The sequence below is a fragment of the Lepisma saccharinum genome, chromosome 22, assembly GCF_977018435.1.
Source record: "Lepisma saccharinum chromosome 22, izLepSacc3.1, whole genome shotgun sequence".
Taxonomy (NCBI): domain Eukaryota; kingdom Metazoa; phylum Arthropoda; class Insecta; order Zygentoma; family Lepismatidae; genus Lepisma; species Lepisma saccharinum.
Genome location: NC_139250.1, coordinates 11,488,328 through 11,508,209, shown reverse-complemented (window position 1 = coordinate 11,508,209; position 19,882 = coordinate 11,488,328). Strand labels below are relative to the sequence as shown.

Genomic DNA, 19,882 nt, shown 5'->3' with positions numbered 1-19,882 from the left:
GATAATATCCATGCCCTACTTTCTAAAAAAGTAAATGTCTAAATATACAACTTGTTTTGCACTGCAGTCACCTCGAAACACACATTTATTAAGGAGGTCAATGAACCAATCGGGGTTCTCCAAGAACCATTTCAAATTTTACATCGGATTGATAGAATATCGGTATTGGCAAATTTTGTATCAGCCCATCTGTATTAAAAATGTTTAACCATTGTTATAACTGTATCTTTAATCAAACTAAAAATAAATGTCTGCTGAATTCTCCTGAAACGTCAATACAAAAACCGTAGACTACAAGAGAAATAATGGTTCTCTATTGAGTCCTGACTTTGTCATCTCTCTGTCTCTCTTCATCAGTTTCATCTACTCATCAGCATCATCATCATCATGTATAGCCCATAGATGCTGAAAAGATTTGTAAAGTAAGGAAAAACAAATATTGTGAACATGTCATTTTGCAGGTTACAAATAATGGAAGAAGCAGTAGCGATTATGTAATACTTCATGTGTTCAACTCTCACTGTGTGTCCTGCAGAGGAGAAGGAAAGAATGCATCTCTCATACACTGCGTAGAGAAGGAAGGACTGTGCATAATCAATGGAAAATGCTACCCTCCCCACTTTGTAAACCCAGATAACAGTTGCGAGGAGTGCTTACCACATGCTGCAAGAAGTCATTGGAGCTACAGCACAAGTAAGTTGAATGATAAGTCTAAGGAAGTTTTCGCTCCAAATGACACAGGGCCCTTCAATCTGTAAAAATGCATTTACTGCACATGCAGTATCAACAGAATCAAGGTAACACAATGCATACTATTAAGAAAAGGTCCCAGTGACATGCAACAAGCAGTATGTGCAGCTTGTCACCACTTCGGTATGAAATGTTTATTTTATTTCTGTAGGTTTGTTTCCAAGTGACAAGTGTCGCGTGTCATGTCAGTCTGAACACTCCAGTTCAAAATCACCTGAAAACATAGCACAAAGTGTGTTTATATAGGAGAGTTTGGAAGGGAGTATGCATACAATAAATGGATGCCATGTGGTGAGAAATGTTGATCATTTAGGTGCCAAAACAGAAAACTTAGATTGAATACAGTGGGCGAATTTTTCCATGTTACCTGGTTTTCTGCTGTAAATTAACTTTTTTCATTGTGTGTGTGTGTGTGTGTGTAGAAATTACTAAAAAAAATTAAGTTAAGACAGCTGCTTTTATTTTATTTGCATGCCTGCATTGGTATTTTATTTCTATTATACCTAATTAATATATAATGAACAATAAGTAGGAATCATTGCGGCAAACCAGTTCAAATTATCAGAAGACACCACAGAATCAATAGCAAATCAAAAGTCAAATGTCAAAACTAATGTATACAAAACCACAAATCAACATTTATTTTTTTGGGAGTGCACTGCAAAAGCATATATACTTGTAATCTGATTATTAAAACCATCCATTTGCTTCACTACTGCTGTATCTTGAAAGATGAACATTTTGGTAAACACAAATTTTCAAATCCTTGATATTGAAGTCTGAATTTATGGATTGAAATCCTGGATAACTTATTCTTTGTGGTGGTTCTCTCACGTATGTATTTTTAAAGTCATTCGTATCATTGCAATTAAGCAGAGAAAATGTAAGACTACACACAAAAGCAATAAAATTAATTTCTTGGATGAAGAATTGTAACAAGTACAATATAATTGTGCATGTTTTTGCAACCATTCTTTTGGCATGAGTAGAGGCACATATTTTTGGTAAATAAAAAATCTAAATCTCAGTACAAAAACGGTCAATTTCAGGTTCAAAAGCGGTAAATAAAATAAAATTTTGGTTATAGCGGTGAAAAATCGGATCAATAGCTTATTACACAAAATAAACATATTTCTTCTAATAGCACATTTATGTAGTTACAAGAGTATTAAATTTATTCCTGTATAAAGGTGTCCATTTTTGCATCTCAAATATTTACAGCAGAGATAATAAATTATCCATGAATTGCATAACTCTCAGGATTAAAACTTCAGAAAGTGACTAAATTTCATGTTTAAGAGTCCATTTTGCAGTCCATTTCGCATCATTTCGTGACAAAACAGGGCAAGAAAATGCACCTCACACCTATCAGAAAAATGAAAAATTAACATTACAATGTTTTATTTCACATTTTGTGTTTTCATCAAAAACGAAATATGCATGCCTCTAGGCATGGGCATATTTCTAATGCTGGAATTGCTGAATTCATCATTGATGCTAGTAATGTTATTCAGATTATTGACAATATTATTTTATCTTTTCTTGCAGGTAATAAAGCACCGGAGTTTATACTACCCCGACAAGATCTGAAGGTCTTCAATGGTCAAGATGTGAGGTACAAATTCATGGCTGTTGACCCTGAAGGCGTAGGAGTCAGGTTCTTTCTGGCAGAGAAGGTTCCCGACGCACGGCTACTGTCAGATGGTACCTTGGAGTGGCATGCATCTTCAAATTCACTTGACTCGATCTCCTACGAAACATTTGTTGTCTTGGCTGTCGACCCATGCAATAAGACAGCCAAGTTTGAAGTCTCCATTGAAGTTGTTCCATGTGAATGTTTGAACGGCGGGAAATGTGTAACTGCTGCCGATGCTCCTCCAATGGTTGGTCGCTTTGACTGCCAGTGCCAAGAGAAATTCAGTGGTAAGTGTGGAAATATTCCTTCACAGTAGTGTTAGTGTTCTTTGCTAGAATTGGAAATCGAAAAAAATATTTCACATTTTCTCCCATCTTTTTCTTTTATATTTTGTATAATTTTTGCCATTAATTTATGAACTTGCAAGTACAAAACTTAACTTATTTATGAGTTAATGTTAAATAATTTATACAATGGGCTGAAAAGGTACTTAAAAATGACTGGAAAATCTGTGGATTTAGTTTTTCAAAATGAGTATATTAGTAGGGACATGCACATTTCATGTTTGGTGGAAATACAAAATTGGTTAAAAGTGGATCTTACTAAATTTTGTCACCAAGTGATGCAAACTCAACACTTTGAGTTATGTAAACTCCAAGAATATGGAGTACTACTAATTGTAGAGTGATTTTTTTTTAAAAAAAGGTGGAAATTAATGAGTTGGAAAGTCAACGAATGACTGGAAAAGTTGGGGTAAGTAAAGTGCTTTTTTGTATTGTTTAAAAAAATACATTAATATGATTAATGAGTACCATCCCTAATTTTTAACAAAAAATAATCAGTTGTACAATGGACCTTGTCAATGTTACATTGTTGTAACATAGCAACTTAACTGTGAAACAAGCAGTCTGTTTTTCTTACTATTTTAAATAAAAATTTGTAATGACCTTAAATTAGAAATAAAATACCACAATGTAAACAGTACACACAAACAGGCCATTCGGCTTAGCTTGAGCTCTGGCCTTCAGCTGCGCAGAAGCCTGCCGTCAGCGCGACGATGCGAGAGTTCCACTGAGAGCAGAGTTGCTAACTGCCTTGACAATTACCTATATCCATAATCTGACTTCAGAGCTTATTGGTAGGTGTGTTTGATACTTACTGCATTTATATATATTTAAAAAAAGCAACAGTTTGAGAAGGTGATAGTTCAAGGAAAAGAATGGCAGAGGATTCTTTTTTTGGTGAAACAAACCCCCATTGATTCAGCCCCTCGGCGAAAGAGGGTGGTTGTTGACCTGTGTTTTATTCAACGGAAGCTGAGGTGAAAACTGGAATGAATATTGGAGGTAGCAAAGTGATTCTAGAGTAGAGAAATGATCTTAATATGCACAAGTTTATGAAGAAAGAAGCTGACAGTGGTCTTGTGTTGAACGTGAAAGAAGTGCAAAAGCATGTTTCTGCAGCTACTGATATGTCAGTAAGTACTTTGAAACGAAAATGATCACTACAAAGTAACTGGGAAGGGATTAGTAACACGTAAGGATTAGTAACACGTAACAAACCACGCAGAAGAAAGAAATTTAAAAGTGATGTGGATGAATTTGACAAAAGTGTCATTCATAGAACAATTGATGAATTTCACGATCATGAACGACAACACGCTACTTTATATTCGCAAGTATTTTTTTTTATGACACAACAGCGTATAGCCTTTGCCAGTTTCATGTCTAGTAGAATTGTAACTTCCGCATATTGCAACACTGCTCTTATGAGTCACGTGACGTCTTCTGCAAACGAGAAACCTTTCCCACTTTACGCATGCCAGAGCTCAGGCTAAACCGAATGCGCTGTCAAGTAGTATGTATGTATGTTAGCATGTTAAAGCATCACAGAATGGTCAGGATATTATTTCAATAGTGTACTTGGAGAAGTCGGGGAATCTGATTCACTAAAATGAGTAGGAATCAACATTGAGGCTAGTTCATTCTAACTTTTTGTTTCACTTTTTAGGTCCAAAGTGTGAAATGCAACAGAGTGCTTGTAGTTCATCACCCTGCATCAATGGGCAGTGTCAAGACACAGAGTCAGGCTACGTTTGCTCCTGTGATGTAAACTTCACTGGATCCACTTGTGAAACAGAAATCAACCCTTGCCTGTCTAATCCGTGCTTCCTGGGAGTTCAATGTAGTTCTTCTGGAGACAAATACAGTTGTGGTGCCTGTCCACCTGGTATGGAAGGAGATGGAGCGAACTGCACAGGTACGTTATGCCACAACTTTCCAATTGATATTCTTTTTTTTTTTTTGTGTGTGTTCTGAGTATTTGGTTTAGCTTTAACCTTTCACTGTACTTGTAGAACTATAGCTGAAGCCTATTTTATTCATACCCTGCCATACCAGCTGAAATGTAACAAGGGAGGTTATCTAAGTGTCCCCCTCCGATTTCCATGAAAATGTTTTTTTTGTTTCGGCTAAAAAACTGTTTTAGGGGCAACCCCCCCTCAAATGTCAAGATGAGGACAAATTGAAGTGGAGATCTGACCCCTGTGTCCCCCTCCAATTCCTATGAAAGTTGGCAGGTGTATAGAGTGGCCAAAGGAAGAAATAAGTGTTTTTGTGTTTCAGTTAAAAAACTGTTTTAGGGTGCAAAACCCCTCCTCAAATGTCAAGATGAGGACAAATTAAAGTGGAGATCTGACCCCTGTGTCCCCCTCCAATTCCTATGAAAGTTGGCAGGTGTATAGAGTGGCCAAAGGAAGAAATAAGTGTTTTTGTGTTTCAGTTAAAAAACTGTTTTAGGGGGCAAAACCCCTCCTCAAATGTCAAGATGAGGACAAATTGAAGTGGAGATCTGACCCCGAAACCACATAAATATGGCATAGGAAGAACAGGCACAGCACACCTGTGTTTGCCAGAGATATGCACTTCATATCTCAAGTGTCCCACTTGTGTATCTTCCAGTACTATTAGCACATAACTTCAACCACCATCGTCCTTCATGATAGCACTTGCGTTTGGTACCGACAATCCTACAGTTCTGTGCTGTGTGTGTTCCAATTATATGTGAGTGTTCTTCCTATGCCATATTTACGTGGTTTCGGGGTCAGATCCCCACTTCAATTTCTCCTCATCTTGACATTTGAGGGTTTTTTTTGCCCCCCTAAAACAGTTTTTTAGCTGAAACACAAAAACACTGATTTCTTCCTTTGGGCCCCTCTATACACCTGTCACGTTTCATGGAAATTGGAGGGGGACACCTCCCTTGTAAGTAGAGAAAATATTTTATCGCAAACCCCATACTCAAGCAAAGCTCCGTGGCAAAATGGTTAGCACAGCATGCTACAATCCCAGGTTTGATACCCATTGAAGACTCATGGCACAGTGGTTCGAATCCCACTTGAACTGTAGTTCTAGTCCCGATTAGCCTTTCTGTGCACAGTGGAATTAAAACAACAAATCAAACAAACAAGCACAGCATGCTACAATCCAGCTGCCTTGGGTTCAAATCCTGTCTTGAGCAATGATTTTCTTTCTAAGTGTTTCTTCATCAATTTCATCACTCGTGATTTGATGAAATAATGCTAAATAACAAAAACAGGGCTTGAGCCGATACCACTTACCGATTCCAATGCTGGAAAATTGTTAAAATTAAAAGTTATTCACAATATATATTAATATTAGTGGATGATAATTGATTGATTGATTTGCTTTATTATACTTTGCTTTTGGTGCCACTTTTGGCTAATTTGTGAAGATGGGGATGAGTGATGATATGATGAAATTGATGAAAGGATACTCGCAAACATCAATGCCCAGGCTGGGATTCGAACGCAGGACTCGTGACATCGTAGCGTGATGTGCTAACCACTCTGCCACGGGGGCCGGCTATATTAGTGGATGAGAGTTCCACTGTTTACCAGAGTTTTGCTTCAAAATATTCAAGAATTACACCAGAATATCAAAATACTTGTTACGTAATCACAAAATAAGTTTTTCGCCCAATCTTGGTGGAAACTAAATGGAAAACTTTGAAATTTGCATAATTTTCAGGATAATTAGTCTCCACGAAATACCAAAATCCCTTAAAAGTATTGACCGGTATCAGTAAATTAACTCTTTCACTGCGGAATTCTCTGGCACACAATATCCCTTGGCTGCGTAATTAAATTTGAAAATATATTTTTTTTATAAAAAAATTGTTTTCACAATTACATTGCGTTATATATGAGAGAGAACTTACAAAAGTCATTCCTTGCACTGGAAAACCATTCTGTACTCCCTGGTGGTATGATATTTTGAAAAATTTTGAAATTTTGAAAAAAAAAAAAACACATTTTTTTAGAAACAATAATTTTACACAAATAAATTGCAAAATATGTTATAGAGAACTTACAAAAGTCAATCCTTGCACTGGAAAACCATTTTGCAGTCCCTGGTGGTATGAAATTTTGAAAAAAAAACAACATTTTTTTAGAAAGAATAATTTTACAAAATTACATTGCAAAATATGTTATAGAGAACTTGCAAAAGTCATTCCTTGCACTGGCAAACCATTCTGTAATCCCTGGTGGTATGATATTTTGAAAAATTTTGAAATTCCCGCACATAGATCAATGCTGTTTTGCACTCTGCTCCATGATGTTACGGACGGCGGTACAAATTATTCATCAGACACTACACAATCACTGTCACCATTTGAAGTCTCATAAAAACTGTCACTATTATCGTCACAAACTTAATTCACCTGATTCTGATTCGGCAAATAACAGTTGAGTAACATCATTATCAGACAAGTGTTGACGACTTGACAAAGCCATGTTGTTTACATTCGAACATGCATTTGAAACTGACAAGTCAAAGCACTCTACGCTCGTATGTCAAAGAATTCTAAACAGAGGCGTAGTTAGCGACATCATCATACGGATAAAAACAAAAGTACAAGTTCACATAGTTCAAAATACTATCAACAGATGTCAGAAGGCTACTAAAAGCGACGTACTTCGGAAATGCGACATCCGCAGCGAGTGGAAGTATGAACTCGCAATAATGCGACTTCCGCGGAGCAAGGTACCTGGCGTGCTGTGCATAAAAACGACGACCGCAGTGAAAGAGTTAAATCCAACAGATACTTGCCATACCAATACCACTGCTGATATCGATACATCAGCATTGGTTGAGGCTCAGCCCTAAACAGAAAAAACATATCAAGCCCATATTTCACCTTCTTGTACGTAATGGAAGGTAACTTCAGTATAGAATCAATAGTTGTCTTAAATGTATTTCAGATATAAATGACTGCACAGAACAAGTTTGTTTCACCAACGTCACCTGCTATGACAAGAAGGCTCCCGAAAGGGGCTACATGTGTGGAGCTTGCCCTTCTCCATACTCAGGGAATGGAATAACATGCACTCGTGTAGGTATGTATCCCTCTTTTTGCATAAACTACCTTTGTTTCATAAATATTGAGGGGTTACAAAAATTTATTGCAAGTTAACTTACGTTAATGAAACCAGTCCAGAACTATCGAGGAACGCAAACAGTTTGTGTGTGCATGTTTTGTTAAGCTGAGAGTTCATATCGCTGCAGCTAGGTGACACTCAAATCGCCCACATCAATGCAATTGTGCAATGTTTTGGTCCACAAGATCACCGGACCTTACACCATGTGACTTCTTTTTGTGGGATTTCATCAAAGACAGGGTATTCGTCTCACTGATGCCGTGTGATATCGCATCCCTAAGGGAGCATATCATCGCGATAGACACTATCGACAGGTCCATGTTGGTTCGAGTGTGGCAAGAATTAGACTATCGTGTCGATGTGTGCTGTGTCGCCCATGGTGCACGCATTAAACATTTGTACGTGTAAAAAAAAAACAGTTCCTCCTTCATTGTGGACTGGTTTCATTAACGTTAAGTTCAATGCTTTACTTGCAATACATTTTTCTAACCCCCTCAAGTATTTATGAAACGCCCGGCGTATTAGGTGTGGCAGATTAATCGGCACTTGATCAGTATCTGCTGATATAGGCATATTGGTTTACTGTTTTACCAATGTGATATATTTAAAATATCTTACTATTTTGTGCAATATTATGCAATTTTCTTACAACTTTAATTAACATGTACATATGATGTGTGTGCTTTTTTTTTTTTTTAAGGACATTTCTAAATTTGCATCTTCTTTATCATTGTGCACTCATCTGGCAACACATTTATTAAGGAGGCCAAGGAACCATTCAGGTTCTGCAAGTACCATTTGGAATTATATATCAGATCTGTAGAAAATCTGTTATCGGTGAATTTTATATTCGTACTTTATCAATATTGGCCAAAATTTCATATTTCCTACTGTCCGGTGAGTGTTTCCTTTTACCTTATTTGATTTTTATATATATATATATATACCGGGTGGTCCAAAAGTCCCGGAACGGTCACATATCGTGAGAAATACACATCGAATTGGTAAACTAAAAAATACGTGTTTAATACGTGAAAAAAAGCTATTCAATGATATCACACTTGATTCCCCACCCCTGCCCCCTGGGGGTTGGCAACTGTGAAATTTTAAATGGAAACCCCCATTTTGTATTGTACAATCGGAAATAGAAGTCCAACGAGCTATCAACCAATCTCCTAGCTCAATTAGGAATGGACATATGGCGATTTTAAATTTTTGAAAAAAAAAAAAGAAAAGAAAAAAAAACTTACACTTTCACTCTAGCTCAATTAGGGGCAGAGCATCCCTTTGATTTTTTTTTTCGCCAAAAAATTTAAAATCACCATATCTCCATTCCTAATTGAGCTAGGAGGATGGTTGATAGCTCGTTGGACTCTAAATGAAGTCCTCTTTCCGATTCTACAATACAAAATGGGGGTTTCCATTTAAAATTTCAGTTGCCCTCACCCCACCCCCAGGGGGCGGGGAATCAAGTGTGATATCATTGAATAGCTTTCTTTCACTTATTAAACACGTATTTTTTCGTTTTCCGATTCGATGTGTATTTCTCATGATATGTGACCGTTCCGGGACTTTTGGACCACCTGGTATATACATACACACAGTTGAACCTCAGTTTTATGTTCTTCAGGGGACCAAGTTGAAAAATCTCAAAATCTGTGAATGTAAAATTGCGGTTTTTATGACAGTCAACTGCTTGCTGTCATATTTGAATATTTTGAAGTATTAAAATAAACTTTTTCTTAAGGAATCTATAATTCAGAAATGTTCTAAATTTTATTTTAAGCCCAAGATTCTCAAATTACAATCTTCTAATGTCACAATACATGGATTATCTTATTTTTGAAGTAATTTGCAAAATTATGTTGCAACTGGGCAAATATGGCTGCCATGACAGTTGTTTCCATATTGCAAGATGTTTGAAATTATGAATAACATATCTCCTTTAACCCTTAACTGGGCAACCAGTGTCTATCAGACACTGTTTCTTATATTTTTGTAACATACAACAAACGATACTTCCTGCAAACATGATATTTTTTACTTTCTTTGTTTCTATTTTTTTTTTTTACATTTCACAATATTTGACTTTGCTTCATAAAGAAGGTCAGGTGTAAAAAAATATTTTTTATATACATTGTACACTGTGTCTGTCGGACACAGTATACAACTGATATGTAAAGAAGTCTACTTGAATATGTATTAACAAAAGTTTTATAAAAAATAAAGTATTTAATAAGACCACATAAAAATATTATTAACGCTAAAATAGAAAAAATGAAAAGTACATGAGCAATTAAAACAATTTCCTTTCACTAACTTCCGGCCTAACATGTTTCATATATGTACTATGCTGCAAAAATTACAACATGCAATTACGATGATGATGATGATGAATACAAGAATTATGGACACAACAATGATGATTAGGTTAAATATCATGTTACTCACTTGTTTCCACAATGATGAAACATAAAAATTTTGCATTAGAAGGGCAAGATCCATTTAAAACAATGCAGTGTCAGACAGACACTGCTTACCTGGACACGTTACAAAAGTAGCTTGCCCGGATAAGGGTTAAAAACCATTTGTGTCATTTTTGGAGAAAATATATAGGTATTGAAAATAAGGCTTGTAACATTTTGAGATGCAAAGGCTTCAATGAAGAAATTTTGAAATTGAGTTTTCTTCTTTTTTTCAAAAGCTGTAGCAACAGAAGCTGCATTTTGTGAAAGGGCAACGCCATGCTTCCCAGGCGTTTCTTGCTTTGCCACGCCTGAAGGAGGATCTGCATGTGGACCCTGTCCAGAAGGATTTTCTGGGAATGGCATGAACTGCACTCCAATTTGCCATGAAGAATGCGGGAACAATCGGTACTGCTCGGCTCCTGATACGTGCAGATGCTTATCTGGGTATTCTGGACACAAGTGTCAGTATGGTGAGCATGAAATTTGACTTTTTTGTTAGCCAGTTTCTGGAGGGTTGATTTCTTGGTTCAGTACGATTTGCTTTTTTCTGATGAGTTGATAATGTCCATGTTACTGGTGAGTTGGTGAAGAATTCCAAAACATTTCATGGCATTATTCATGAAATATACTGGAAAAACATGTATTTTCCTTATTTATTTTGAATCTTTTCATGGTTTTTAATACTTAATACATATTAATAAATTTAGAACATACACCTGGTGCAAAATTACTTCGGACCTCATAACAAAAGCACAAAAAATACAGAAAATTCATGTCAAAAGCTATTATTTCAGATTCCGTAAAAAAATTTCATTCCATGTCCAATATTTAGGCTGTTTCCATGAAAATCTTTCTAACAGTGGAAAGTTGAATCTCATTTTTAGCCATTGTTGTTGTTCCCATGGAGATGATTTGAAATAAACAATTACCTAATTTCAAACGCCCATATCTCCATTGCTAATTAACATCGAGAAATGATTTTATGGGCAATGGATTCAGCTCGATGCCTTCTATCGGATTCCATAGAAAATTTAATTCCATGTCCAATATTTAGGCTTCGTTTCCATGGAAACCTTTCTAACAATGGAAAGTTGAATCTCATTTTTAGGACTTAAATTACTTCCAAAGTCTTAGTGATTCCATGCCCAAGCGCATCCAAATGGATTTTTTGCTGTATCTAATAGCTTAATAATAGCTTTTCACATGAATTTTCTGTATTTTTGTGCTTTTGTTATAAGATCCAAAGTCATTTTGCGGCGGGTGTACCTTATTTCTTTACAGGATTACTCAACTCTTTGGATAATAAAAACAGGAAACAGTTAAAATATGCCTCGAGTAAAATCACATGATATGAGCCAGTCTCCGTGGTGTAGTGGTTAGCACTATTTATTTATTTAACAAGAATTCCAAATTCAGCGTTTGCCATTTTACATTGGAATGTATAACAGTAGAAAAATAACAACAAACATAATAACATAAACAAAAATTACATAATAAAAAGACACATGTTTTTGTACAATAGCCTTTTAAAACTAGGGATGGACATTATCGGAAATTTGATATCACAATATATCGTCACAGATGCTATGATACGATATTTTGTCCATATCGTGATATTGGCAATATATCGTCTCGACGATATATATTGCTAAAATATTGTGATATTTTGCCAACACAATATATATTGCCAAATATTGTGATGATATCTCACAGACAAAATATATAACGCCAAATATTGTGACGATATATATTGCCGACACAATATATATCACCAAAATGCCGTGATGATATATCATCTAGTTGATATCGCCTTGACAATATTTTTTCAATATCGCGATATATCGCCCAACACTAGTTTGCACAGCACACTATTATGCCACAGGTCCCAGGTTCGAATTTAGGGCTGGACATGGGTGTTTTTTGTGAGCTTCCCTTCATCATATTGTCATGTGATGAACCAAAAGTGAAGTAAAATAAACCAAATGAATCACATGATACGAAGAGGAGTTAACAATGCTATTTTTGTATTGTGTGCTTTTATCTGAAGAAGAAGGACATTTTAACTGTTTCCTTATGAAGACGAATGCTTATTAGTCGAAGCGTTGAGCGAATGCAAATAATACCACTATAAGATAAGTTATGAATTCTTTTGTTATAAATCTGAGATGAATGGGTTAACATGAATTGTTGTGAAGTACTTCAGTGTTTGAATGCCTTCTGAAGTTTAACTTCTCGTAGGGCACACTAAAGTGCTTCAAGTCGGTAACTTTGTAGGCAACTGGACTTGTGTTTTTCTGATTGAACTTTGTTACTGGCACAGTACCATTGCCATATTTGTTCTTGGAGTACTTTTCATTGTCTGTGAATGTGAGTCAAGCAAAGCGAGGATGAATGGTAATACGATGAAATGGGTGAAGGGACAATTGCAAACATACATGGACGACGCAACATGAGCCCTGCAGAGGATTGATTATACTGGATGAGTCCAGGTTCCAGCCTTTCTAGTCTGCAAAAGGCAGCCGAGTGTGTACTCCATGGAAGGGAGGTTGAGGTTTGGGGTCTTTGGAAAGGTCACTCCTTACAACCTGCGACTTGATCCACTGACCGTGTGCCACTCAATGAACAGGCACTGGCCCACAAAGTGCTGTTGCATTGTGGATTTACTTAAGGCTCGACTGAACCTTTGGCAGCCGTCAGGAAAACTGCTGTGATATTCCAAAATCTGAAACATAACATCAGTGGGTATACGGAGTCAAAGATCTGGGCTCTCTCACTACGTCACGTGGTCCTAGGCTATGAATAGAAATAAGTTTACCAACTCGTAAGAAATCAGGTTGCTAACTCATAAGTAGAGGCCCATAATTTTGGTAAATAGGAGTCAATTTCGGGTTCAAAAGCAGTAAATAAAATAAAATTTTGGTGTTAATAGCGGTGAAAAATTAGATGGAAAGTGGTATATAAAATACATTTTGGTTTTAAAATTGTGAATATAATACTAAATTTGATTTAAAAACCACTTATTACACAAAATTAACATTTCACTTCTAATAGCACATTATTTAGTTATCAAAGTATTAAGTTTATTTCTGTGTAAAGGATTCCATTTTTGCTTCTCCAATATTAACAGCAGAATTAATCAATTTTCCGTGAATTGCATACCTCTCAGGATAATTCAGAGCTCGGAAGATATTTTGTCGATACATTTCGTGTTTGAGAATTTATTTCGCATTTTGCAGTTCATTTCGCACTATTTCGTGACAAAACATGGTAGCAAAATGCATCAGACACCTTTCAAACACATGAAAAATTAACACTACAATGTGTTTTTGACATTTTGTTTTTTCGTCAAAAACTAAATATGCATGCCTCTACTCATATGAAATCTGGTTGCCAACTCATAGGAAATCTGGTTGCCAACTCATAGGAAATCTGGTTGCCAACTCATAGGAAATCAGGTTGCCAACTCATAGGAAATCAGGTTGCCAACTCGTAGGAAATCAGGTTGCCAACTCGTAGGAAATCAGGTTGCCAACTCGTAGGAAATCAGGTTGCCAACTCGTAGGAAATCAGGTTGCCAACTCGTAGGAAATCAGGTTGCCAACTCGTAGGAAATCAGGTTGCCAACTCGTAGGAAATCAGGTTGCCAACTCGTAGGAAATCAGGTTGCCAACTCGTAGGAAATCAGGTTCCCAACTCACAAGAAATCAGGTTGCCAACTCCAGAATCGCCATCATCATTTCACTGATATGAATAATTTTATATACAATTCCTGGTAGATTTTCCTCCTGTATTTTATTTTCTAGACTTCAGGCTTTGCAAATAGCCTAGCTGGCCTAGAATAAATGCTCCTGCATTCCTTCTAGAGCATTGATGTGAATTTTCGTGTAGTTTGCTTTCACTGTTATCCATACATTCTCAATAGTTTTGCAATTACGTAAGTCTATTAGCTAAAATATGCAGTTTGTATGGCAAATGCCCCCTTGAAAATATTTCCACACCCTTCCTCCTTCAACTATGTAACTACTACTTTGGTTTTACTGGTAATATTACCGAGCAGAACATTTTCTAAACTCGAAGCAGATGTATATTGCTCAGTGTATATCGATCACTATGGTAATAATGCAACTTTGACCAACAGCTCTCTGCCAGCCACCATGCTTGAATGGAGGCATCTGCGTGAGACCCGGAATGTGCCAATGTCAAGCTACTTACACCGGAAGGTTTTGCGAGATGCCTCGATGTATGCCTGGCTGTCAGAACAGGGGAAGGTGTTTGGGGTTCAACAGATGCAGCTGTCCCTATGGATTCGTTGGAAGGCGATGTGAGACACGTAAGTAAAATTTGTTGTGAGGCTCTGACAATGAAAATATTAGCAATTAGGGTGAAGTTTCACGTGGGATAGCAGCTAAGAAAAAGAAGGAAAAAACACTAGATATGCTGACCAAGGTAGTCTATATTTGAGTTTTGAAAAAGAAGTTACATTTCAACCCTCTATCAAGTGTCTAGACACAAGAATGTCTGAAAGTTCCAGGTATTGCTGCCTGCGGTATCTCCAGTCAGATGATTGACAGGTACCTCCTGATTGTCTAGTATCATTCTCTCATCATTTTCCTTATCTTGTGGTCTTGCCTCTTCTTTTCTTTTTTTGGTTTTCTTGCTCATCCTTTCCACTATAACTAGAGGCGCATATTTTTGGTAAATAAAAAAGCAAAATTTCGGTACAAAAACAGAGTCGATTTTGGGTTCAAAAGCGGTAAATAATATAACATTTCGGTGTTATAGCATGGAATAATCACATCAAAAGTGCTATATAAAATGATATTTTGGTTTTAAAATTGCGAATATAATCCTAAATTGATTTAAAAACTGCACTTATAAACTTATTCGTTCTAATATCACATTTATATGGTTACCAAAGTATTAACCGGGTTCGATCCCCGGCCGGTTCAAATCCGGGAACTTTTCTAACGGTGGAAGCGGCCCCGGTGCCTACCCAGCGTCGAATAACATGGGTACCTGGGGGAAACCCTGGGGGGTAAAGGCGGTCAGGGGCGTGATGCTGATCACATCACCCCCACTCACGACCGGATCAAGAAATTGTGGGGCGTTACCCCCACACCCCCTATACGCCTTCATGGCGTGGTGCTAAGCACAGGGGAACACTTTACCTTTTTCTTTACTTTTTACCAAAGTATTAAGTTTATTCCTGTGTAAAGGGGTCCATTTTTGCTTCTTAAATATTTACAGCAGAATTAAACAATTTTCTGTGAATTGCATAACTCACAGGATACTTGAGACTTCAGAAAGTGTCGCATCGGTATATAAACGATAAATTTTGCGTGAGTATATTTCGCATTTTGCATTTCATTTCACATTATTTCGTGACAAAACAGGGTAGGAAAATGCACCTCACACCTTTCAGAAACATGAAAAATGAGCATTATAGCATGTTATTTCATAGTTTGCGTTTTCGTCAGAAAGCAAATTTGCATGCCTCTAACTATAACACTTCCTTCCATTCCTTGTTGATCTATATTCTAGTTCATCATGTCTTGTCCTTTCTTTTCTATTTCCTCATTAGTTCTCTCTTCTCCCTCCCTATCTGCCTAGGCTCATCCCACGCTGCCATGTCCCGTTTCTCGTGTGCTAGAATATCACATTTCTCTCTCTCCAGTCTTGCAGCATCCATATGCTGCTTCAACCTGTCTTTTCTCTTTTCAGTTTCCCCTATGTATACAAGGGAAACCCCATGTCAAATTAAGCACGAAAAATATTTTTGGAACTTTATGATAACTAGGACTTCTTGTATATTCATTTTAGCTACAAAGAGGAGAGAGAAAATATGCAATTTCAGATATTTTGGGTTCTTAGTTTTTGAGCTATTACTTTAAAAAAAAAAAAAAGCAACGGATTTGACATTTTGAAATATTTAAACAGCTGTAGAGCAAAAACTATTTGCCCTAGAGAGCTGAAATAGGTGTAATTGTTTTGTGCTTTTAACGAGCTGTAATTTGAAATGCAACATGACTGCTATTCAGAAAGTGAAGAATTTTTTTTTTTCAATCTGAAAACATCCCTTTTTAATTATTTTGAAAAATGTACGTTCTAAAGACATCAATTGACTCTTTGTGTGCCAAGTTCCACAATGGGCCAGCAGTGGGTTCCCATGGAAATTATTTTTTTTGTATTGTAATGTACATGAAATGTACTAATTTGTTGACTTCCATATTACACCCGTAACTATAAACTGAGTTGGTGTTGTTGGAATCTTCATATTAATCTTATTTTTATAATTTTTGGACTACAAAAAAATTATCACTGAAAACCCATGAAAACGTGAATTTGGAATTTCACTTACCTCTCTTACTGTGGACGTAAGTAAATATTTTTGAAACTGCACCTCCTACGTTCAAATCCCGGGTAAAGCATTGATTTTGCTCGATCAGTTAATTATTTATCTTCATGATTAACCAAAGATGTTGAAAAAATATACAATAAACAAAATACAAGTTGGCCATGACGTCTTAAAACTGATGAACAGCATATTTTCTTTATGTAAAAGCCCCTTGACATGTCTGCGACCAGTCTCAACATGCTTCCGCAAGTGTTCCAACTTGTTTCATTGAATTATCTGCTTTTGTCTTTTTTCAATAGCAATTTTCCAACTGCGGCATGGTTTATTGACCTCTGCGTTTATGTTGAACTCTGCAACTATTTCTGCACCCATTCCTCTCGTCCACAAAGAATTATTATCTCCACTTGGTGTCATAGCTCACCTGTAACAGAAAATAATACCAATATTGGTTACAGATTTTGTGGACACCCTGTAGAAATAGAAAAACAATTCCAACAATTTACAGAAACATACCCTGATGCATAATTTTAATCTTCTATGTAAATTGTTTTTCCATAACAATAAGGTGCGTAACACTTAATATTGTAACCATGGTGATGATCACGAACATGTGGAAAATGTTTTTACATGCATTTTTATGTATGTTCTTGCAGCAATATGCCGCAGTTTCTGCAAGAACCGAGGTAGCTGTGTTGGTTTTGATCGTTGCACGTGTCCTTCTGGTTGGAGAGGTGCCACATGCGAAATCCCTGTGTGCGAGCCGATGTGTGAAAATGGAGGCCGCTGTGTGAAACCAGGAGTGTGCATGTGTCCCCATGGGTGAGTGAATACTTTTGATAGACTTTTATTAAGCTTTGGTACTCCAATCAATTTAGACTGTTGATGGGATATTTTATACAGTGTATTTCAAAAGTCAAGCAACCCTAATTTTAATAAATTATAAAATGAAAACTTTTTACACCATATTTTCCGCATTATAAAAGCCTGACTGATCAAGATTTTTTAAAGTACTTTTGAATGGTAGATTATTCCATACAATATATTATACAAATTAATAGACACACAAATTTTGGGAAAGAAAAATGTATTACGCAAGTCAAATGAAAAACCTTAAATGCCCGAAAAAATTACAAGAAAGACTGTACAGCTTGAATTTACATGACGTATCAACTGTTATTTACAAAGTGACCTTAAGGCTGTGTTACCCCCACACGCCTTCATGGTGTGGTGCTAAGCACAGGGGAGAGCTTTACTTTTTTACTTTTTTTGTATAAAAATTGGCTCCGGATTGTAATTCAAAGTGTTTTGACTGGTGACATGTTCTCTTGTGATTTGAAACCAACAGGGATCAAATAAAGCAGTCACTCCCCCCCCCCCCTATTTTCGCTAAGGGAAAAGCTGCTTTTACACATGAACATATTCTAAGTGTGATTGCTATACTTAGCAAGTCATCCCAGCTGTTGGCAATGAGTAACTTGAAACAGAGTAACCATATTCACAAATGTTATGTAATGGTTACAGAAATTCCTGTAGATAAAAGTTTAAAAGGGTCTCCCTAGCTAGATGATACATGGAAAAATTAAAGTCCAGTTAGAATCAATGGAGGAAGAATTCAAAGTAAAAACTGTTTACCCTCTCCTTGACTGTCGTTAACATGTGTTTCTGCCAGGTAACAGTAAATCTAATGAGAGCAGTGAACAGGTTTTTAGCATTAAAACATAATCAAGTACACAGAAGTAGATTATAATGTAAATCGTTTTATTATTCTGGTCATTTTTAGTCGTAACATGCGTAGATTATTGTTATCTTGCATATCATTACATTTATTTTGGATGGGATGGATTAGTATCTTATAGGGATGGGCTGATATGAAATTTTGGCCGATACCGATAAAGTACCGATATAAAATTTACCGATACCGATAACCGATATAAAATTAGAAATGGTCCTTGAAGAACTGAAATGATCATTGATCTCCTTAATAAATGTGTGTTTCAAGGTGACTGCAGTGCAAAAGAATTTTAATATTTAGACATTTACTTTTTAGAAAGAAGGGCATGGAGATTATCCATAAAAATTACAACAAAATGGCAGAATTTTGCACTAAATTATAAGATATTTATCGATATATCGGATCGGTAAAATAATCGGTAATTTTACCGATACACCAATATGCCTATATCAGCCGATACCGATAGAGTATCGTTTAATCGGTCCCATCCCTAGTTTCTTATTGTTTAGTAATTGTTATCAAAATTCATATGCGGCTGGAATATTAATTAAATTATTAAATCTGATTGGGGATGCACTGATATTTTTAGCTATTTCTACTCTGTTCCGCGTGGCAGACTTCCTGGGGAATGACTCGGGTAGTTGAAAGATTCTGATACTACATCAACTGCAACATATACAACATTTAGTAAAGTGCTGAAGATTTTATTTCTGTGACATGCTCATGTGCAAGAGTAAATGGTGATCAATAGAGAAAGGATTTTAAGGTGCAAAATTATTGTCTGGAAAGGGCAAAAAAAGGGTATGAAAATGTTTTCAAAAAGGGGCTGATAAAATTGAATGCTCTCTTTTTCTGCACCTTCTGTATATACAAGAAGAGTGAAAATCATTTATTTTTCTGTCCAATTTTTTAACAAGAAGGAAAAAGCTGCTGAAGCATCAAAGAGGGTGTAAAAAAGGATAAATCTGCTAATCGCATGAAAAGGTGCAACAATGTGCATTCATTTTACTTGATTTCATGTCATAAAATACTTATCTCAAACGATCCGTATGAAAACAGCTATATTTTTGGAAAGGAGCTGCACTTTAAAAATTTGTTCATAGTGATCAATAGGGCTACGATTTTTATGACTTAAAAATCACCAAAATATGCAAAATAAAATATGCTCTTGTATCCTAAAATTTTACAAAATATGCACTATAATTTGAAAAATATGCTCTTATAACTGGACTGTTTCAAACATTAATATCTAAATGCTGAGATATTTTCACATTCGTACTATTTGTAGTTCACTTTATGGGCCCTGAGTTGCAATGCACAATGAATACTTTCTCTAAATTTTCAAATAAAAATGAAAGATTTTGCTACAGTAAAAAAAAATAAGAGTGAAAATGGGAGTAAGAACGAATCACTTCGAAAATGACTGTATATTTCTTGGAAATGCAAAAATATGCTGAATATGACCGGAAATCCATCAAAA

At 36.1% G+C, this 19,882-nt stretch overlaps 1 protein-coding gene across 7 annotated transcripts in view; it reads left to right on the top strand.

The window, feature by feature from the left end:
* Window positions 1–19,882, top strand: part of LOC146004646 (von Willebrand factor D and EGF domain-containing protein-like) — a 179,497-nt gene that overhangs the window by 142,424 nt on the left and 17,191 nt on the right. For 6 of the 7 annotated variants that reach the window (XM_083143550.1, XM_083143554.1, XM_083143553.1 and 3 more), the window contains 7 exons: window positions 462–693; window positions 2,299–2,673; window positions 4,397–4,645; window positions 7,671–7,805; window positions 10,549–10,785; window positions 14,454–14,645; window positions 17,324–17,489. In XM_083143550.1, the coding sequence (XP_082999676.1) occupies window positions 462–693; window positions 2,299–2,673; window positions 4,397–4,645; window positions 7,671–7,805; window positions 10,549–10,785; window positions 14,454–14,645; window positions 17,324–17,489 (1,586 nt within the window). The remainder of the gene's footprint in view (window positions 1–461; window positions 694–2,298; window positions 2,674–4,396; window positions 4,646–7,670; window positions 7,806–10,548; window positions 10,786–14,453; window positions 14,646–17,323; window positions 17,490–19,882) is intronic. The other variant, XM_083143551.1, reaches the window with a different exon arrangement.